This window comes from Equus asinus, chromosome 9 (genome assembly GCF_041296235.1).
Source record: "Equus asinus isolate D_3611 breed Donkey chromosome 9, EquAss-T2T_v2, whole genome shotgun sequence".
Classification (NCBI taxonomy): Eukaryota; Metazoa; Chordata; class Mammalia; order Perissodactyla; family Equidae; genus Equus; species Equus asinus.
In genome coordinates, this window is record NC_091798.1 from 87,868,899 (window position 1) to 87,892,564 (window position 23,666).

The following is a 23,666-nucleotide window of genomic DNA, read 5'->3' on the forward strand; positions in this document are numbered from 1 at the left end:
TGCAGATGAAGGAAAGTCAAAAGGAAAGGGAACAGGGTTCCAGAGGGTATGACGGGGAAGCAGGTGGCCAGCAAACTTGGGGTTTGGCAGCTGGATAATACCTCTTTGAATACTCCGCTTTAGCTTGTTACACAGGTCCACGCGGGGGTTATCTACATGCTCTTCTACAGATCCCGGGCTTTGTTCTGGAGAAGAAAGGCCTCTGCTAAGATCCAATGGTACTTTACCAGTGTGTGGTGGAGGGGACGCAGCAGGGCTTTGGGTGGTGGTAGGACTGCTGGACGCAGAGGAGGTGGTCAGGTCCAATGCGCCTATCCTTGAGTTCAAGGGAGAAGTCAAGGACAGCTTTCTGGCCCTCACGGGGGAGGACGTTCTGGACACAGCCAGTGGTGGTGGGGAAGAGAATTTGCGACACAGGCGTGGGGATTTGCCATCCACCAAATGTTCGCCTCTGTTGTTCTGGCTGGTAGCAAAAAACAATTCCAATGACCTAAAAATAAGAGCAAAGGCTATTAACAAATGCAACCAAGTGAAAGTGACTCCCCCGATGTCATTCAAGAACATGCTCCTTACATTAAAAGGCCACAATATCATCACACTTCTGTTGCTGGATTCCCCTTCATTTGAACGCTACCGCAGCAAGTACACCATGTACTTGCCAAAGAAACACAGACACTTTATTTTCAATCCTTCCTCCCCCTAGTTTTATTGACAATTGACATACATCACTGAATAAGTTTAAGGCATACAGCATGACAGCTTGATTTACATATATTGTGAAAAGATTACAATCGGTTCAGCTAACATCCGTCTTCTCACATAGATACAATAAAAAGAAAAGAAAAAAGGAAAAAAGTTTTCCCTTGCGATGAGAACTCTTAGGATTTATTCTGTTAAAAACTCTCCTATATATCATAAAGCAGGGGTAACTATAGTCTTCATCTTGTACATTACATCCCTTTTACTTACTTATCTTATAATTGGAAGTTTATACCTTTTTTTTTTTTACAGATTGGCACCTGAGTTAAGATCTCTTGCCAATCTTATTTTTTTTCTTTTTTCTTCTTCTCCCCAAAGCCCCCCAGTACACAGTTGTACATTCTAGTTGTAGTTCTTTCTGGCTCTGCTGTGTGGGATGCTGCCTCAGCATGGCTTGATGAGTGGTGCCATGTCTGCACCCAGGATCCAAACCAGTGAGACCCTGGGCTGCAGAAGCGGAGCGCACGAACTTAACCACTTGGCCACGGGGTTGGCCTGGAAGTTTGTACCTTCTGACCACCTTCTTCCATTTGCCCCTTCTCCCACCCTCCACCTCTGGTAACCAAAAGTCTGATCTATGAGTTTAGTGTTTGTTTTTCTTTTTAGATTCCACATATAAGTGAGATCATACAGTAGTATCTGTCTTTCTCTGACTTATTTCACTTAGTATAATGCCTTCAAGGTCCATCCATATTGTGGCAAATGGCAGGATTTCCTTCTTCTTTCTGGCTGAATAATATTCCATTGTATATACATACTGTAACTTCTTTATCCATTTATCCATCAGTGGACACTTAGGTTGTTTCCATGTCTTGACTATTGTAAATAATGCTGTTATTAACATTGGGTGCAGATATCTTTTTATGAGTTAGTGTTTTCATTTCTTTTGGATATATTCCCAGAAGTGTAATTGCTAGACAATATGTTACTCTATTTTTAAATTTTTTAGTATCCTCCATACTGTTTTCCATCGTGATTGTACCAATTTACAATCCTACCAACAGTGCACGAGGATTCCCTTTTCTCCACATCCACGCCAGCATGTGTTATCTCTTGTCTTCTGGTAATGACCATTCTAACAGGTATCAGGTGATATCTCTTTGTGGTCTTAATTTGCATTTCCCTAATGACTAGTGATGCTAAGTATCTTTTCTCCTACCTGTTGGCCTTTCATATATCCTCTTTAGAGAAATGTCTATTCAGGTCCTTTGCCCATTTTTTCATTGGGTTGTTTTATTGCTATTGAGTTATATCAGTTCTTTATATATTTTGGATATTCACCCCTTATCAGATATATGGTTTGCAAATATTTTTTCCCATTCTGTAGGTTGTCTTTCTACTGTGCTCACGGTTTCTTTGCCTGTGCAGAAGCTTTTTAGTTTAATATAGTCTTACTTGTTTATTTTTTATTTTGTTTCTTGTGCTTTGTCGTATCCCAAAACTCATTACCAAGACCCATGTCAAGGAGCTCAATTCCTATGTTTTCTTCTGGGAGTTTCAGGTCTACGTTTACACTTTTAATCCATTTCAAGTTAATTTTTGTGAGTGGTGTAAGATATAGGTCCAGTTTCATTCTTTTACATGTGAATATCCAATTATCCCAGCATTTATTGAAGAGACCATCTTTTCTCCACTGAGTATTCTTGGCTCTCTTGTCAAATATTAGTTGACCGTATATGCTTGGGTTTATTTTTGGGCTCTCGATTCTGATTCATTGGTCTATTTGTCTGTTTTTACACCAGCACCATACTGTGCTGATGACTACAGCTTTACAGTATAGCTTGAAATCAGGAAATGAGATACCTTCTGCTTTGTCCTTCTTTCCCAGGATTTCTTTGGATATTTGGGGGGTCTTTTGTGGTTCCATATAAATTTTAAAAGTATTTTTTCTACTTCTAAAAAATGCCATTGAAATCTGGATAGGGATTGCATTGAATCTATAGATGGCTTTTGGTAGTACTGACATTTTAACAACATTAATTATTAATCCATGAACATGAGATACCTTTCCATTTATAGGTGTCTTCTTTGATTTCTTTCCTCAATGTCTCTTAGTTTTCAGAGCAGAGATTTTTCACCTCCTTGGTCAAATTTACTCCTAAGTATTTTACTTTTTTGACGCTATTGTAAATGGGATCAATTTCTTTTTCAGAAATCTCGTTGTTAGTGTATAGAAACGCTATTGGTTTTGTATGTTAATTTTATATCCTACAACTTTACTGAACTGGTTGAGTCTTTAGGATTTTCTATATACAAAATCATGTCATCTGAAAATAGAGACAATTTTACTTCTCTCTTCCCAATTCTGATATCTTTTATCTCTTTTTCTTGCCTGATAGCTCCGGCTAGGACTTCCAGTACTATGCTGAATAGAAGTGGTGGGAGTGCGCACCCTTGTCTTGTTCCTGCTCTTAGAGGAAAAGCTTTCAACCTTTCACCACTGAGTATGATATTAGCTGTGGCTTCTCATCTATAGCCTTTATGATGTTGAGACATGTTCTTTCTACGTCTAATTACACAGGTACTTCTAGGCCTTGTCTAACCCCTTGCTATTAAGCTGTGGTCCAAAGCCCAGTGACACTGATATACTGATATTTCTGGGGAGCTTTTAGAAATGCAGAACTCAGCCTCCATGCCAGACCTAACTGCATCAGTGTCTGCAGTTTTACAAGACCCCCAGGTGATTCTCATGCATATTAAAATTTGAAAACCATAATTTTAAAAAAGGAAATAAATTAAAAATTCTAAAACAATAGAGTTGGCTTCCAAATAATCACAGAGCAAGCAAAGGCCACTGAAAGACTTCAGAGTTCTCCACTTCTTCCCTCAGGAACGATGCGAGCTCTACTCACCTCCTTCTAGGGGCAGGGCACAGTAAGTTCAAAGGCAAGCCAATACCCTAAAGGCTGCCCCAGAACTGGGCTGCTCATCTGCATGGAGAACCAGAAACCAGGAGAGCCGTCCTTTCATGACAGGCAAATACCAGGCCTACCTGACGGGGATGGAGGTAAAAGGCCTCTTGTAGATGTCAGAAAGCTTCGCCAGCACCACAGCTGCCGTGGTGAAAATCCGATAGGTGTGCAGAAAGGTATTGAGGAAATCGATACTAAGAAACCGCAAGTCTGTCAGCCGCTCCAAGAGGCGCTCCACGCTGGCATAACGGATCTGGGGCACTTTGCAGGAGTTGAGTGTTTTACTGAAGCAAATGTCAGTGTCATCCTTATGAAGACGGGCATCAGACCTGTGCACAAAGCAGGAACATGAGAACCAAACCGGGATGCGGCTTCTTCTCAGCCACTGAGTATTTTAGTATTTGTAAACACACACTTGGGTCTGGCCTTCCCATTGCATTTGATAAAGGATGCTGTTATGACATATTACATACTGTAAGGCAGAGCTATAAAAAGACCAAATATGCCATTATAATTTAGGAAGGTCACAATTAATTGTGGAGATGGTAATAATAATTCATTTCACTCTGTGGATTCCTTGCGTAGGAGAAGAAAAATAATTTGCCCTCTACTTTTCTGAGTTCTTAGCAGAGATCCCTGTAATAAAAGATAGGTTAACAAGAGAAAAGCAAACAGAAGTTTATTGACACGTGTGCTCATATATGCATGGGAGATACTCAAGGAAAATGAGTCACTTCCTGAGGTGGCTTAGCATTCCAGCTTAAATACCATCTTAATAGAGAGAGAGATGTAGGCCTCTTAGGGGAGAGTAAGTGATTTTTAGGAAAGATGAATGGACCTTCAGAAGAATAGACGGGAGGTGCGACAGTTTGTGACAGTCTGTCTGGGTGTGGTATGGACTTCTAGTCTCCTCTCCTGTGATAAGGGTCAATCCTCCCTGGGGAAGAAATTCCAGGGGAAAGGATTGATGACAATTGAGTTCCTTTTGGAGGCTCTGTCTGTAGGCAGACAAGGGACATTCAGAGAAAGTCCCTCCCACCCCACATTTGCTCCTTTTCAAGCGCCTACAGCTCAGAATAACCAATATACGAAAGGGCCATATTTTGGGGTGGCACATTCTGCTACCCTTCACTTCTCTCTCCAGTTCAATTACATTTTATTAGGGAAATGAAACCAAAAGCCCTATTTAGGAAAGGTATTGCTTATGCCCTTAAATCAGAATACCAGAAGTGCGCTTAAAAAGTAATGCAGGACATTCTCCTCACACAGAGGAGGGGGCAGGGAGAGACACATACATCACGCTATATCTGTGGTACTTCTTTTTCTCATTTCTAATTTTGTGCGTTTGTTCTTCCCCCTTTTTTCTTGACTAACTGACTAATGGATTATATTATTAGGTATTTCTTCCTCTAGAACTTGCTCTTTATCAAATCTACTGTTTTTCTATATTTTAACCTATTAATGTCTGTTCTTAATTATTTCCTTCCTACACTTTCCTACAGTTTATTTTGTCATTCTTTTTGTAACTTCTTGAATTGAATACTTAATTCATTTCATTCTTCCTAGCTTATTAATGCATTTAAGGCTATCCATTTTATGAGTCCAGTTTAATCGTTATGTTTTCAATATTCTGCAATATTAAAAATATCTTCATTAAGTAATGAGCGACAGATAGGCCGTGACCCTCCTAGAGATTCTCGGTGAACAGCACCCGCCACGGCCCCGGCAGTGCTCTGCTTCTTCTCAGTCGGTGAAACTGCCCATCTGGCTGCTCCTCACCCGGACTGATGCAGCGGAAGGCCGAGTGACCTGCGGCGAAGGTTCACACAGGAGCCCTTACGGCCCCTGGCTGCACTCAGAGCCCGCAGCCAGTGGTGCACATTTATTAGAAAGAGCAAAAGAGGCCAAGTTTGCAAAAGGAAAAGCTTAGAAGCAGAGGCTGAATCCAAATGGGGCTCAAAGAAATACACACGTTTTCTAGGACTGCCCAGAGCCTTCCCATGCCCACCTGAGGCCCCTCGTTCACCGTCACTGCAGCATCTCAGAACAGGCCATCAGTGAGTCCTGGATTTTACCACCTGATTAAAGACACACTACAGGGCCGGTGACACTCAGTGAGGCAACTGCTTGCTAAGAACCAACTGGCTTGTTGTGAACGCCCTTAATTAGCCCTTTCAACACTTGGGGGGATTTTAAATTACATGTTTATTTTCTTTTGGATAAAAACGAATCAATAGCTCTCTTAGCTTGCTCTTGAAAACTTCCCGCCCCAAAGGATGCTCAGTTCAGGTGGAAGTACTTCATTTGTGGGCCTGAAAGAGCATTTTAAATAAGCAGCTTACCCCTGGTGAGGAGCTCAGAGTGGACTGTTGGTTTTAGTCACATTACTGATCTCGAAAATACACAAGCGCATCTTTTGAGATTCTTGAAAACAGCGTGGCTCTTTCTTCCACGCAATATGTGGCCCTCAACCAACTTTACTTTTCTGGTCCTTAATTTTCTCATTTGTAAAAAGATCTTAGAAGCTTCTATGAATCAGTCTGTCTAGAAGATGGCTGATAGAGGTAATCATTTTTTCTCTCGCCAGTTTCCCACCAAAAATCTCTATGGTCTAAGAAAGTTGAGGTCAACTATTATTTATTTATTTTTTTATTCTTTTAAAGATTGGCACCTGAGCTAACAACTGTTGCCAATCTTCTTTTTTTTTCCCTGCTTTTTCTCCCCAAATCCCCCAAGTACATAGTTGTATATTTTAGTTGTGGGTCCTTCTAGTTGTGGTATGTGGGACGCCACCTCAATGTGGCCTAAGGAGTGGTGCCATGTCAGTGCCCAGGATCCGAACCGGTGAAACGCTGGGCTGCTAAAGCAGAGAGCGCGAACTTAACCACTTGGCCATGGAGCTGGGCCCAGAGGTCAACTATCATTATAAGAAGGCAAGCTTTAACCCATACACATAAAATGTAAAACACCACTTATAGGGATATTTTCACCTAAAAAATGTCATGATTTTCCATTCTAATTGTAGTTTTGAGCTTTGCATCTTTTGACTACAATTACTTTAATCAAAACACTAAAGAGGAAAAATATGTTATAGCCAACATGAAATTAAAATAAAACCAACTAATTACACCACTGTCCTTCAAAATTGTGATTAAATTTTCATTTTAAGAAAAGAAATTAAATATTATGAAATTATTTAATTTTCCCTTATTACACAGCACGAGATCTTAGTTTATTTCCTAAGGGACTCTCAAGAAAGACATAATGTGTTACTTAAGACTCCTATGATAATAGCAACTCCTTTTTGGTAAACACTTTAAAAAGCAATCTTGAGACATCAAACTCAAATCACCTATAATTAGTAAGTTTTAAAAGGAAGTGAGTGGCTGCAAAGTGATGCCATGTCAGTAACAAGACACAATTAAGACAGGATAATTTTTTCTTTTAACTCTGCAAAATGTCTTTTTTTTTCAATGTATGTAGCCAGAGAGATTCACAGGGAGGCAAGAACACAGGGTTTAGGGTAGAATAGGGACATGGAGGCGATCATCAGAAGGAACAGAGATTGCAAAACCATCCTCTTCTCTGACTGAGGAGAACCAGGCTCAATGAGGCAGGGAAAATAAAAGGATGAAATATATGAGACTTTGCCTTGGGAATACATCTAGCATAGTATAGATTAGCATCAAAACACATGTGACTCTAATAGAAAATCCTTACAGCCCGAGATACAGATTTCTGTCCTCGCAGGAGAGTAATTCCTACTCAGTTAAGTGCCACCTCTCTGCACCCAAAATCAGGACAGTCTTGTCTGTATGGGATACGGGAGGTGGTTATACAAACAAGACTGGAACGTGGACACTGGTCAAACTGCCATCAAAGCAGATAGAAGATGCATTCGGGTGCCAGGCATAACCAGTCAGGCAAAAAACTAAAGCTTTTACCTGTATTAATTTTTAAAGTCCACAAAATGTATGTATGGTGGGTGTGCAGCTGCCCTAGGGTTTAGAAGCTTATAACTCAGCTGCAACGTCCAATTTACACACTCTAAAGCAGTCAGACGTTCATGGCTGTCTAATCTTCAAGAAGGCACTTTTAAAAAATGAATAAAAATAATATGTATTATTTTGTGAAATAATAAAATAAGAACCCTACGGTAGAATTTAAGAAGAAATAATAAGAAGAAAATTCTAACCCAATGATGTGAATTTTAAAATTAAGCCATAATTTGGACCTTTTGACCTAATATTCCATACTTTTTTTAATCTTAGCATTATGTATTTTTAACTAATCTGTTTTTTTAAAAAAACTATACTGGGTCCAGCCCAGTAGCGTACTGGTTAAGTCTGCACACTCCACTTTGGCAGCTCAGGGTTCACAGGTTTGGATCCCAGGCATGGACCTACACACCACTTGTCAAGCCATGCTGTGGGGGCATCCCACATCCAAAATAGAGGAAGATTGGCACAGATTGTTAGCTCAGGGCCAATCTTCCTCACACACACACACACACACACAAAACCTATACTAAATTTAAAACCTAAAAAACTGAATGCTAAAGGAATTTTTGCCCTAGCGTTTTAAAATGATCGTAACCAAAATGTTTTTAAATTTGACTAGTAATTTACTATATTATCACTCTTTTATAATTTTTTTCTGTAGTAATTATGGTACTAGTATAATATACTCTCCCTTCATCTGATACAATAATCAATAAGTTTTAAAATTCGTACCATTGGGATAATGCCAATTATAGTTAATACCTATCAGAAGAGGAAAATTAATGTTATTTATTGCTTTAGCATAAGCAGCTCAGACCTAAAAAATATCCACATACAAAGGCATGGAAGTCAAAGATTTTCTTAGTTTCACGTAACTTTTTCTGAAAGATATAATAGGACTGCTTTTAAAAATACATTTTGTTCTTAGAATTTGGAAGGCAAATAACCAAGAAAATGAGAGTAGGGAACAATTTGGTCAGCTTCAAAATACTCCCAAAACAATTTCTGGATTTGGAAACAAAAAAGTGTGTAGAGAGAAAAGCATTAATACAGACAGCTATGACACATCATTATTAATAAAACTTCTCATTTTAAACTATAGTTTCCCAATTGATCACTTTAAATTATAGGATTTCCTTTGTTAACAAAACACATAGAGGGCAGGAGAGCAGCCCTGGGCACTAGTCTCTGGGGCACATCCATATCTAGGCAGTGTATACACGGTACCATGGAAAAGCCAGTCGATTCACGTTGAGTATCATCAAAATCTAAAGGTATCTCTACAACCAGACCTGAGTAATATGATTCATACCCACTGGAAAGATGCCAAAAGAATCTGCCATATTTTGGTCCACTCTCTGACCTTGGACACATCTGGCTGTCACAACTTTTTATATGGAACTTGAAAATCCGGACAGGCTTTTGTCCTGAGTGAAGGCATATGTAACAGTATGAAAAGCAATTTTTCTATGCTTGAGTCAATACACTATGAATCTGAAAAACCACTTTGATAGTCTTAGTATTTATAATGGCGTATTACGAATCATCGCATTACTGTCAAGAAACATATTCACAATATGAAGCAACATCCTACTGAAGCAATATTTTATTCAGGGTGCTATATTCTCTACCAATTTGATCTTGATTAAAATGCAAGAGAAAGGATTATCACACTTACTTAATCATATGTGGCACAGTAACTTTGGAATTCTCTTCAAACACTATAGTCATTAAACCATTACACCGTATATTGTCCACACACTGTGAAATTAAAAAATAGACAATTAGAACCCACATGAAAACCTAAGCAGATCATATATTCTTGGAATTGTTTATAGCCACAAAAAAATTAGGTTTCTCATCTGTGCACACGTGCGTGCACGCACACACACACAGCAGCTGGTAAACATTACACACTGAAGAACAGATTCATTATCCAGATACCAAACAGTGTACCTGGCAAACACCTGAGGACAGACAGAAGGGGTATATTTTCCTGGAATGTGTTTCCCAAGGATTCTGAACATGACGTCACATGGTCACAATTCTCTGGTGGTAGCAGCACTCTGTACTCCAGAGGTTTATACCTTCCTATGGTGACTGCCTCTGCTATATTCATTCTCTGCCCTAGGGGGCGGTATGGGGCAGGCAGAGTAGAGATGGTGACTTCCTTGGATGGAATTCATCTTCAATCTCACCAGTACGCTCTGTGCCTCCTTCTCAGGTGTTTTTTTGCCAATAAATTCCCACATTTTGCTAGTTTCTCTAGCAGTTTCTATTGGCACCATGTTGGTTTGGTGAGGAAGCATTGCACAACTTCTCCTGTTTCTGGCACACATAAAGCCCTGTTCATTTTTTCTCTTTTCTTTCTAAGAGGAAAACTCAGGAACTTTTGCTAATTTTCTCTGCCTTCTTTATTTATATCTATGTTTCATCAATTTAAAATTTCCCTTTGCAATTATTTTGGGTTAAAGAAGGATTTATTTTGAATTATACATATTGCTTTTGAACAAAACAGAAAAGGAGAAAAGATAGAAACAATTTTTAAAATCAGAAATTACTTCTAGTTCCTAAGACATCATGTAGTGCTTTTTGACTGCAATTAAACAGTGTGAAGAAGCTGATTGCCAAGTACCTTCACAAAGGTCTGGAACCCAGGGTTCACCTGAACCCCAATGTCTAATGAAGGAGTGAATACGTGGATAAGAAACTATGGATCACCATTCAGTCTACTTAGTATATTAGCCTTTATCATACTTGTTTTTCCTCAAAAATTTGTTTCCTTAGGTCTTCTGCCATCGTTTCAATGACCAGGCAATGCCAACTTCTGGGAATAAAGTGGAAATTTTAAAGTTCCCCTTCTACTCATTTCCTTAAACTATAGCATCTGGAAATAACTTGGAGTTATCTTTTTGTATGAATAATTACGGTTATCTATCTATCAATTTGGTTATATGTCCTTATATGTGAGTTCATACTCCATCTTATTCCCACAAGGTAGATTACAAAAGCACATATAAGACAAAAGTCAAGATAAGTAAGAAAATAGAGAGGATTTGGATAAAGGGTGGAAAACAATAAGATGAAGCCTGAAATGAAGCCACCACACATACTTTATGTTGAGAAGTCCCAAACACTTGCTATAGGTGAGCCTCAAAATTAGCTAGGCTATGGAACAGCCAACTCAAAGGGGGACACGTGGTCAGCTACAAAATTCACAGTTTAGTAGAAGTTCAATTAATCCTAGAATCCTAGAATCCAGAGAAAAATTATTTCATGGGTTCTCATAAAGAAAATATTGAATAATGAAATAAGCAATGTCCTCATCAACATCCTTAAAGTAATTACAAGTTTTACCAAATTGTCTCTTGTAAAGGAAGGAATTGGATTTCATCTGGTAGGCAGATGGAAGCCACTGAGGGTTTCTAAGTGGTCCATTTATGCTGAAAGATCTACAGCTGGCCTCATGGAGGTGTTCACTGGAAAAGAGAGAGGAATAAATGGAGACCCAGAGATCATCAGAACGATATTCTGAGTCAATAAGTGGAACGATTCATGCCTCCCCTGAGGCAGACCATGGGAATGAAGAGGAAGGGATAGAGATAAATATTTGGAAGAAAGAAATAACAGAAATTGATGTTCTTGAATAAAATCAAGAGAAAAAAAGATAAAAGTCAAAGATGACCATTGCTATTATACAATTTAAGATTTTTCTGATGCAAATATATTTAAAAGTAATAAAGAATGGCCAAATCTCTCTTGAATGATACAGAGCTTAACCAAAACTAGTCTATCTTTTGAATTCTCAAGCACACCAAGAAGGTGCACTGATTATACAGCACTAGGAGTTTTATTAAATGAGCATCTCATGTGTGCATTTATTGAGTACTCACTATGTGACAGACACTGGGCTAAGCACTGGGAGACGAGGGTGAAGAGCAGAGAAAGAAGATATGACAGACCTTCAAAGAGGAATAAAGCAAACACTTCAGATTCACTTTCGTAATTTCAGTGGAAAAATATAGGTTAACATAATCCCCATTTTATGAAACTATGGGGGGGCGGGGCAAGGGGAAAGGGTTATATGGGGACAGAGGTTGCACACAAAGAGGGAAAGGAGGAGAGGATACGTAATCCTTTACCCCAGGGATCTTTCTAGCTACTTGTCAGCTTTTTTTCACTCAATGTTTCTGAAACACCATGAGGATGCCACTTGGTTAACCAATACAGGAAGTGGGAGGGCAGAGATACACAGTGTCAGTGAGAATTGTGGAAAATGAACAACTTCCTTCAATTTCCTTTAACATTCTAAGCAAATGGCATAGTTACAGAGACAACAGCCTTAGGATGACTTAGGACTAAGTTTCCATGTTTAGGTTCTTTATTTGGTTCTTTGACAGATCAGCCTGGTCCTTTTTACACAGTCATCTGTTCTTTCTTTCTGGTTTCTTCTCTCTATCTCTGTCTCTCTCTTTCTTTATAGCTTTATTATATTTTAAACACTCTTATTTTACAATCTTTTCCAAGTCGTCACTCTACTATCTGAGTTTCTAGCAGTGCTAATTACACTGTTCACTGTGTGTTCTGACTCTTACTCATGATAGATAATTGACTCACAGGATTTCTAATTGTCGACTTTGAGCACATTGTCACAAGCCCTGACCTGTGGAAGTGTTGCTAACGGAGTCACTTCGTGTTTGCTTCTACCAAGCATTTGCCAAAATTTATTTTTACATTAATTTCTCAGTTTGGAATTTTCACACCATGTGAATATTATAAATCTGAATGTCAAATCCATAGACCAGAAACACATTCATGTTTTTCAAAGGAGATTTTTAAAAATTCAGAACCCAACACAAAGACAAACTTCCTTATTTTATTCCTGGCCTAAAGGGTAGAGTTTTTTAGTTCTTCTTTCACACAAGGGACAGCCTTCCAATGTCCAGGCTCTAAACAGGGATCTCAGTTTCTTTAAGAGCCCCAAGGCTAGCACTGACTCCCTTTGGGACCAATATCCAATCCAAAATCGTTCCCAGGTCTCTACGTCTTCAGCTTACAACATTTCTGCTCTGACTTTAAGTGCCCTTGTTATTTCTGGCAACTAGAGATTTACAGATTTATATCTGTAAATATCACCAATGTATTAAATTTTTCTATTATACTGTTTCTATGTGTTAAAGACGTCGGTTTTGTGGCTAAGGGGGATCTAAATCAGCTCAGTCCCCCACTGCTGGAATTAGAACTGGAGATGAATGTTTTAGATCCAAAAGAGAAGATTTACGTGACCATTTCTGAACATCTCATTATCCAATGTCAGATCTCATTCATAAATCTTTCTGATTCATTGTGTGAAGCATTAAAATAATTTTCAATAGGAAGAAAAGGAAATTTTCACTTACACTCAAGTTTCAGGAGAACAAAACATACATGCAGTCTGAACTACAGCTCAAAAGACCATATAACGAAAAGTCATATTTTAGTCGTACAAAAAAGTCTTTGATAACTGACACACAATCTTTAATCGATCCATGGGATGGATGGAGATATATATAGATAGATAGATAATACATATACACATATATATGCATACATAAAATGTATTACGGTATATTTATAATAGAGGAGTGTTTTGAAATGGGCTCCTCATTTCTTAAAGGCTCTACAGACAGGCTCCATGCACAATACGGGTGTGAACAAATAGAACTCCTTGGGCCTCTGGGTCCAATAACCCACTTCAACCAGCATAGTGTGCTTTTACCTTACCTCCGTTTGGGACTTTCAGTAATGCTGCACTGGAGAAAGAGTTCTTTTCCAGAAAAAAGGTTAAACTACAATAGAATTTGCATATATGAATGTGTGTATGAATATATTTATATTGGAAGGCATAGTGCATATTCATGATCATATAAGCATATATCTTGGTTGTGTTGGAGAGAAGAGATTGAGCCTGGGGAAAATGAATACAGTTTACTCATTTGGGAAGAAATACAAGAAAATAACCAGGGTGTCACCTATCTTTAAGGCCACATTGAATTTATGTGAATTACAGTAAATCTTGAAATTAATAGGATAACCAAAGCAGATTCCTAGGCATGGCTATTCCAGTTCAGTTTGTGATGACTATGACTAGGGTGGGACCTGGGGATCAGTCTGTTCACAAAAGCCCCAGGTGATTTTGACACAGCCGATCCTTGGCCAAGGGGTGAGAATGACTTCTCCAGCAGGATTTTTTGAGGGTCTTGCTTAAGGCAATACCTGTTCAGAGGTCAGTGGTCTACTGTGTCACCATATGTTTTTTACCTTCTTAATATTTCTAAGTAGTAGGAAGAAAGCTTAGATTCAATTTTTCTCTTTTAATTCACCTTTTTATGGTAAAGTAGAAAATTTCCTATTGATTCTAGAGAAGCTATTTTAAGGGAAAAAGCATGTTAGTATGCTACCTATTTGCCTATACAAGGTCTATATTTTGATACATCTGCCCAAACCAAGAAACTCAGGGGTGAATTTTAATTCTGCATTTTAGTTAATACCCATAATTACAGAAAAACCTGTTTAATACACCATTATGTATGACAGTAAGACAAGCACAAATGAAGGCACTATATTGAAATGAATGGTCAAATCTTCAGCCTCAATTTTTTCTCTATAAATAGATGAAAAAGGGAAGAATTATTGGTCAGGACCATTAGCCACTTGCACATTTTATTGGAGGCGCCAACGGTTAATTATGGCCTTACTCGTGTAACTAAAAGTGTAATTAATCATTCAAGCAATTGTTACTTCTAAAAATTACAGCTTCGGAGAGAGAGGCCTGCAAAACCAAAAGTCTTTATTTTTCTGCAGAATCTTTATGTGAAACTGGGATTGTGTCAATACTCAGGAACCACTTTATTATCTCAAAACAAGAGCCACATGTGATTAGCGTAACAGTACAACAGCTTAGCAAGGTGGCATCAAATCAAGCCGCAAAAAAATTAAGATTTTGCCAAATAAAGAGTGACAAAAATAAAAAGACAAAATAATGGAGAACATAGTCATAATTTGAACTGAAAGAAAATATTCATTTCCCTAGTCTGTAAGGATAGCTCCAATGAATAAACGTCTATCTGGTATAAACAGATTTCTTAATAGAAATAGTGGAAAACATTAATCTCATTGATAATTATAGAAATGTACATTAAAGCCACTAGAAAGCAATACCACTTTTCCATTAAATAGGAAAATGTGATAAATGTGACAAAATCAACATTGGCAGGACTTAGAAGAAAGTCGCATAGTTATCTTGCTGATGATGTAGTGAAATGATGAGTTAAATATTTCTTGGAGCATTATGTCAGTCTGTTGAGTCACAAATCATGAAATCATGAACATGGTCAGGCCCTTTGACCCAGCCTTTCCCGCTTTGGGGAAGATATACCAACGAGGGACCTTGAAAGGGGAGAAACTTCCCTACACAAAGATGTTTAGCACCACACCATACATTAATGCTAACACTTGGAAACGGCCCACATGCCTAATAAGAAGACACCAACACCTGTTAGAAGACAACAATACGAAGAATTTGTAGGACGAGAGAAAGATGTAAATGAGGTAAAAGGCAAGAAAAGATGCATAAATACACTGAGAGACAAACCATAAAATTATTTCAGTATGGCAAGATCGTGGGGGGTTTAGAGATGGAAACAGTTGACATTCAGGACAGAGTTTCTTTAATTTAATTGTGCAAAAGTGATCTGTGGAGCTTGTTAAGCCTGTGGGCTGTCTAGAATGTGGGTTCAGGAATCTGCATTTTTAAAAGAACCCTCTGGTAATTCTAATACAGTTATCTGTGGAAAATATTTTGATAAACATTTATTTAGTGTGAGGGGTGCTGGGATTATTTGTAGTTCCTTTTTGTGTCCATATATTTTTTTTTTTTTGAGGAAGATCAGCCCTGAGCTAACATCTGCCAATCCTCCCAATCCTCCTCTTTTTGCTGAGGAAGCCTGGCCCTGAGCTAACATCGTGCCCATCTTCCACTACTTTATATGTGGGACGCCTGCCACAGCATGGCTTGCCAAGCGGTGCCACGTCCGCACCCAGGATCCGAACCGGTGAACCCCGGGCTGCTGAAGCGGAACATGCCCACTTAACTGCTGCGCCACCAAGCCAGCCCCTCCATATTTTTATATATATTTTGTACATAATAAAATATTAAAAAGTACTTTTCCAGCATTTGGTAGGTTCATCTTATTAATAATGAATATGCCTAGAGACATACTTGGGAGACGGACAAATTCCATCAATGTAGGTACAGCACACAAATTTCCCCAGAAAATGAAAATGCTTTAAGTGGGGAACGAAGCCCAGCTGAGATGCAGACTGCTGGGCAGCAGGCTAGGCTCAATCAATAGTGGAGCGCTCTGTGCGCACCACCCACCCTTCAAACTCTGCCTCAGGAAAATCACTAAGTATCTCAGAGCACTCACTACCAAACTCAGTCTTTACCAGTGTTGACACGTGACCGCCCCCTCTTCCTTGATACATTTTCCTCCCTTGACTTCCAGGATGCCATGCCATCTTGGCTGTCCCCCACACTGGTGGTTCCTTCTCAGTCCTTTTTGCTGTTATCCCTGATGCCTCACTCAGACCACAGCCCACGTCTCATTTCTATCTATACTTGCTCCCTGGGTGATCTCAGCAGTCTCACAGCCTTAAATTCCACTTAAATGGCATAGAGTCTCTCTCCCCTAAACGCTGACCTTCTGCATCCCTTTGCTTACTTAACAATGCTATTTAAATGACTTCCTCTTTTTCAATTTTCCCTCTCACACATTTCACTTCAGCTTCTCTGACCTTCATGCTATTACTCAAAATATGCAGTGTCTTCTTGCTCTAGAGTCTTTGCAATGGCTGTTCCCTCTGTTTGGAATGACTTTCGCTTCAACACACATCTACATAGTATTTCCATGACCTGCTACAGTCTTTGTTTAGATGCCTTCTTCAGAATGAGATGACCAACTTTTTAAAACCGTACCAACTCACACCTGCCTCCAGGGGTCCAATTCTTCTTACCCTGCCCTATCGCCTTCTAACATAAAATAGTGTGTACTTATTTATGATGTTTACTGTTCTTTTTCAGTCTTCCCCACACTAGAATGTAAGCTACACAAGGCTAGGGAATTTTTTGTTGCCTTTGCCTCTCTTGTTGATGATGCATCACAAATGCCTAAACAGTGCCTGGCATACAGTGTCACCGCATGAATGTATCTGTGGAATGAATGAAATCATAAGCGTCAAAGCCACACAATATCAAGGCTCTGCTGAACATAGTAATTGTATGTCATGATATCACTGTCACTCAAAGATACAACTTTCCGTTAGCTTCCTTCTCCTATTCAATTGTACAAAGCATCTAGTACAATTTACCATGTAAGCCACAGCAGCTTGGAGAAACAGGAGGAAGCTGTACACGTCTGCCTCGAGAAATAGTCTAAGTAGACAGACTCACTTGGATGCTTCCGGCAGGCAAAGCTTTGGATCCTCTCCTTAAAGGTCTTGGTATAGAATCATTCACACATCCCACGGGTCTTTCTCTCTCGGCAATGCCTCACCAGGTACCCTAAGGAAGGTCACTTAAGGCTTGTATCAACTCTGTATCTCAGGAGCCCCAGTTACATCATAAGGTAGAAGCTGGAAGCAGCTGGAAACGTCTTTGCCTACGCTCGCATTCCCCTCACTCTTCCTAATTGTCTTGGCTTCACAACACCTACAAAATTGTGTTGCATTAAGCTGTCTACTTCCCTTTCTTCCCTATTAGCCTGCGTGTCTCTTTGAGAACAGGGACCATCCCATATCCCTGGGACCTACACGATACCTGGCAGCATGTGGTGATTGCTCGATAAACATTCATAGAATCAACAAGCAATTCAGAGTTTCATAAGATAAGAGATGCATTAGAGAGACTTAATTAAAGTATTAATATATACAGCATAGAGCTAATGAAAGTATTAATAAATCACCACAAGGATGTAATTATGCAAATATACAAGATCCCATATTTTCATTCCTTTGTTAGCCAGAAAAGAAGTTCCTTCACTTCTAGCTCTTTATTCACCATCAAAGCAGTCTTGGGGGTAGACAGTAAACATCCAGCATTCTGGTAGAGGACATTTAGACTGTTAATAAAAAACCTGGATTAGGTTTGGGTCCTGACTCAGTTGTGTAACTTTGGACAAACGTTTAGACTTCTAAACCTTAGGTTTCTCACCCATGAAATGGGACTAATATTTCTGTTTACCTCCAGAATACTATTGTAAGGGTCAAATGAGATTAAGTCTGTAAAATTTCTTTAACATATAAAAATAATTACTTCTGCCATTCATTCTCTTTCTATCTCCCCTCAGTTTTTAGTCACTCAGAAAAAAAATGAAGTATCTGAAGAACTATGATACGGTTCATGTTTTTACCTAAGTCATATATAAATTACTATGAGCTCTTCAAAAAAAGAAGGCAGTGGAAGCTACAGTGTATGCCTTTTCTGTCTGCCCTAATCCTCCTTGAGTTAACAACTCTGAAGATAATCTTTTAATACTTTCCTTACACTGCTTCACTTTTCTCCTGTGCTGGCTAATGGAGCCACAGTTAACGTGGAGCTTGGATTTAGGAATGCCCAGCTCCAATCTTGACTAGTTTTGACATTTTTCCAAATCCTGAGTAAACAGAGCCATTCCCCGATGCGGCACTAATGATCCAGGAAAGGTAAGCAAATCTGTTCCCTATTCTTTCCTACACAAAACACATGAGCTCATTTCAGATCTCATACCACAGACAGCATCCCTTCTTTGGTATGATTCCTTAATTTGTGAGGTCTCGCCAGAGCCCTTGTTAGCTGTTTTTGTATCTCTCAACATTTTCTTACCTCAGAAACAAATAAGCAAAAAAAAATCTAATGGGGTCATTGGACAATTTATTACTAATAGGGCAATTTTAACACTGTTCAACATAAGGGATGACATTTACAGCTTGTACAAAAATGCTTTGGAACTAAAATGCAAGTACTAAATTTCAGGTAAATTTTAACCTTAAACAGAAAAACAGCAACAACAATACATGATCCCAGCATATCAAGATCCATAGTGGTTACAGTAGCATGGTAATCAGATGTAATTTTTTAAGAAAAATAAAATAACTCTAAAAGACCTCCCCAAAAATTTATGTTGTGAAATTAAAAAAAAAAAAAAAAAGTATGGCAAAAGTCAGTTGCTCACCTGACTTATGTCGCTCATCCAGGCAGCTTTCTCCTGGCGTGAAGGTGCTAACAAGACCACCGTGAAGGGGGCAGCATCAGGGGGCTCCACCACGATTTTAAAATCCAGGTGTCCAAACATTTGCCCAGAACCTTTGGCTTCAACACACAAAAACCAAGCAAGTAGATGTTACTACAAAAACACGAGTGATAGCTGCTTTAACATAGTTCTAGTAACATGATCGATGTGCATGCAAGTCCAAAATCTTATTTCGGCAATGTGGTACTTCTCAGGCACGCAGAAGGCTTCCGTGAGCCCATAAGCAGATGAAGAAGCTGAGGTCTGTACTCTCAGGACTAGGATGCTGGTGTCCTCACTTCCTGTTTCTGTTTTTTTTAATTTCCATAATCTACACAATTCCAACACTCTAATTCAATTCCTTTCTTCTCTGCCTGCTACTAAAAAGTCACTATCACGAGACCAACTCAGTAAAATGTGAATTCCCAAAGATGGTTTAACAAGGCTCACAGGTTAAATGGCTCAATAGGATTTTTCATATATAAGTGACTTCAGGGAGTTTATTCTCAGCACGTCTCCTGCCTCCTTAAGCAGCTCTTCTGAGCTGTAAATTAATAAAAACCCGTGGGACCTTTCTTATGCTAAGTGATGGAACGTGACTTACAATCATCGTCACCGGCATCGGGCTCCTCAATCAACGTACATTCTATTAGAGACAGAACCCCACCTGTCTGGAAACAAAACAAGTCTTCATTAAGAGGCTGAGTTCTGCACAGCCTGGAAAGCTCTGATTTGTAAACCTTATATTCAAGTTGCCATAGAAGAAAGCATAGCAATTCTGCATCAGAAATAATTTTTCATAGATTCCAAAATTAAAGTTAGACAGGTAAAAAGTAATTGAACTCACTGAACGTCATGATTCTTTTCCCCCAACCCACTCTCATTCCCAAGGTTTATAAAATTTAGCAAGCCAGTGTATGGGAGACAAGATGGCTCCTTAGGGGCCCTCGAGAGTGAATGCAGCTCAGCAAACGGCTGAATTCACCAACCAGGAAGTGGTTTAAGCAATAGAAAGCCATCATCATGATGTTGGATAATATTTTTAGGCACTAACAACAGAAGGTACAGATAGGCAAACTTTTTCTGTAAAGGGCCAGATAATAAATATTTTAGGCTTTGCAAGCCAGATGATCTCTCTTGCAACTACTTAAATCTTTTTTAAAAAGCATGAAAGCAGCCACAGACAATATATAAACAAATGAACATGGCGGTGTTCCAATAAAACTTTATTAACAAAAGAAGGCAGCAAGCTGTGGGCCATGGTTTGCTGACTCTTGGTATAGAGCAAGATAAAATAGCATTCAGCAAATATTACCTCAGTACAATGAAGTGATTTGACAGGATTTTTTGTAGCTCAGAGTCATCAATTAGTAATAATTTTGCACAAGATATAATTTTAATTTCACTTCTTTATAGTAATTCACACTTAAATTTCTATTACTTTGGATCCAATTGACAACAAAGTAAATGTCAAGGTTGGTAACTGTACCTTACCTCACTATGCAATTGTGACATGTGTTTTATGATTCCAGGCCTGGGAAAGTCAGAATTAAATTAACCTCAAGGCCTCTTAAGTGCATGGAACAGAGATGGAATAGTCATGTAAAACCAGTACCTTGAGCAGATGCAGCTTTCCTCCTGAACTTCTTGTACAAATTAAAAAGTGTTTTGTAAATAAGAAGCATTGTCTTTCTCCTTCCTTTTTCAAAGACAATGAACCCAGGCGAACTTTACTAAGTTTCCCCCTCTCAACGGAAGGTACTTGAATAAGAGAACCTGGTGATCACAAGAGTGAAGAACACACAGCAATTAAAATGTTGTCAAGTGAGAGCCATTCCTGATGCAATAAACACTAGGGTCTGTTTTCCAAGATACCAAGGATTTACTGGATGCACCATCGGAACAAATAAATCCCCTACACTCTGAGCAGAAGAAACAACACATTGTGTTTTAAGGGTCACACTAATTCCGATTATTTTCTAAAACATTTTAGACTTGATTATTCATCTGTAAGCTGGAAAATAAGTTTGAAAGAAAGCCAATTTGAATGCAAAGAACGAGGCACTTCTGCCGTCTGTCCTTGGTGATCTGATCTCAATCAACTTATGTCCTTAAGAACAAGGTACATATTGTACAATTACATACAGTACTAAAATAACATAATAAAAACCATATAGAGTTTATGCTTCCTGAAGCATCGACGGCATACAAATAGCATATTAATGTAGTTTACTCTGCATTTAAAAAATAGAATGTGCAATATCCGTATATTATAAAAATACACAAATTATACAATTCAATGCAATTTAGTTAAGGAATATTTTTCAAGGGCAGCTATTTCAGGTTATATTTAAATTATGTGTGATAAAAATTCTTTGTGAATCTAAATGGAAAAGAAACCTTGTAAAGTCTATACCCAGAACATTCTTGCAAGCAAAGCTATCTTCCATTCAATCTGAGAAGCTCTTCCTAGACTTTATATAATTTCACCCTAATAATGACCTCCCTCTCCCCCCAAAATAAATTCCAATCTAAGTGAAATAGCAAACCGAAAAGTACTAAAAGATTTTTCCAAATACCTTTGACTCTGACTTCTGAAATGCCCTGAGCCAGTAATATTTCTACTCTTTGTTTAACAACCACCCACCCCAAATGCAGCCTTACAAAGACTTATATCAGCCTCATAAGAACCATTAAATGCATATTCAACCCTTAAATATTAACAGTGGTCACCACTAAGAGATGAGATTGCAGGCAATCTGGTTTTCCTCTTCATACATTTTCTGGGTTTCCTGATTATTTTTTTTTAATGAGCACAGACTACTTCTATAAGTGGGAAAAAACACTAAAGTTCTTCACGTACATAAAATAGTAAAACTATGATTGTGAGTCATAAAACGTTCACAATAACATATGAATGTTCCAAACAGCACCTACTTTTTAACAGAGATCTAAAGATGTGCAGGGGTAAGGGACCCATGCCTCCATGCCCCAACTCCATCGGATTCCATCGATTTAGGTGAATGTTTAGGTGGGGCTGCCTGATAGGCAGAGCAGGGAAGTATTCGGGCCTCAAGAAGAGCAGGGAAGGAACCTTGGGGGAGGGTATGGAACGAGGGAACAAAGGCTTGATCACTTAAGGGACTGACCGGCAAGAGGAGAGTAAATGAAGGAGGTGGGGTAGGTGGGAGCATATGGGTAAAGAGAGCAGGCAGCAAGGAATTAAATTTGAGAAGTAAAGGAGAGATGGGGAAGCAGAAAGCAGAATGCTTAGAGAGGTAGATGAGCAAGTAATTGCTGCAAAAGGATTATACTCACGGGATTCACGGGACGGAATCAAAGCCAGAGGAGATCTTTCATGAGACCTAGCTCACCTCAGCATTTCAAAGAAGGGGAAACTGAGGCCTGAGAGGCTAAGCAGCTCTCCCAAGGTCACACCTAACTGAGTGGCATAACCAGGAGACTGACATGGATTCAGCAACATAAAAACTGACACTTGGAAAGGGAACGGATGGGAGAAAACAGTAAGCTCCAGCTTTGCCAGGGGTGGTCATGAGTCATCCAGGGAGATCTCTTAGGGTGGAGCAAAAGACTGGGGCTTAGCACAAATATCCTGGGGGACAGAAGGATTTGCTAGTCATTTTCAGAAAGGCTATAACCAAGGTTATGAAAACTTGATATAATGTGTTCATTGTTAAGTGCTTCTAGCATTTAATGATTTTATAAATCAGAAATTACAGAATACATAGCTCATATATTAGTAATTACTGTGAGTTTCAGCTTTGAGGTAAAAAAAAATGTTTCCTCGGCAACGATACACTAATACACTTAATCTATAATTGTTCATCTCATAGCCATCTATGACTATGTTGGAGACTGTGTGCATTAGGTATGTACAGAAATCCAAACATCTGAATTAAAAGTGAACAATTTTAACACCATTGGTTTATAAAACAATCATATCGGAAAAAACATAAGTGGATTTTTTTCACGTCATCTTATATTTGACGTGATGTTTCAACAAAACCTTGAGATTTGAAGATCCCTCTCTAGTTAATACAAATTAGAGAAATAATTAGAATTAAATTAGTAATTCTTCAGTGTCAGATCATTGCTATGATAAAGTCCTTCACATCTCTATATCAGCCTATCTAATAATTGGGGTCAACTTACGACAAAACTTCTGTTATTTCAATCCCTAAATTCCCACAGAGTAGCACTCAAGACCGGCTAATGCCCTTTTCCTTAATTCCACTCAGTAGTGGCAAAGGACAAAGAGCAGTTTCCAGGTTATTGGGTTAGGCATTCTAGAAGGTCTAACTATCATAGCCCCATGGTAACAATGTCAGAGGGCACTGGTACATTGAAAGTATACGATTTTGACTCTGGGAATGACTAAGGTACCAGAGAAGTCCAAGTCTCAGATCCAATGCATTTCCCTCTGAATTCAGTCACCTTTGTTTAATTTTCCTATTTCACATTTCCACAAGACAGTTTTGACTATGCACAGTGGGTTTTGTGCAAAATGTCAAGAGCGCCTGTACCTTCTATTAAATATTCACATATATCTCATGTTATTGAATATACTTACTACAAAATTTGGATCTTGGTTTTTAAAGTATAACCTCACAGGCACTAGTCTAGAAGCTTCTGTGAGTATTAGCTCATTTAATCTTCACGACAATCCT

General features: G+C 38.8%; 1 protein-coding gene across 8 annotated transcripts in view; it reads right to left on the reverse strand.

The window, feature by feature from the left end:
* The window catches only part of RASGRF2 (Ras protein specific guanine nucleotide releasing factor 2), a 222,075-nt gene that overhangs the window by 92,842 nt on the left and 105,567 nt on the right, over positions 1–23,666 (reverse strand). For all 8 annotated transcript variants that reach the window (XM_070517863.1, XM_044777914.2, XM_070517862.1 and 5 more), the window contains 6 exons: positions 20,594–20,754; positions 19,583–19,649; positions 18,922–19,058; positions 9,351–9,433; positions 3,752–4,000; positions 102–490 (listed from right to left, as the gene is read on the reverse strand). In XM_070517863.1, coding sequence (XP_070373964.1) covers positions 102–490; positions 3,752–4,000; positions 9,351–9,433; positions 18,922–19,058; positions 19,583–19,649; positions 20,594–20,754 — 1,086 coding nt within the window. The remainder of the gene's footprint in view (positions 1–101; positions 491–3,751; positions 4,001–9,350; positions 9,434–18,921; positions 19,059–19,582; positions 19,650–20,593; positions 20,755–23,666) is intronic.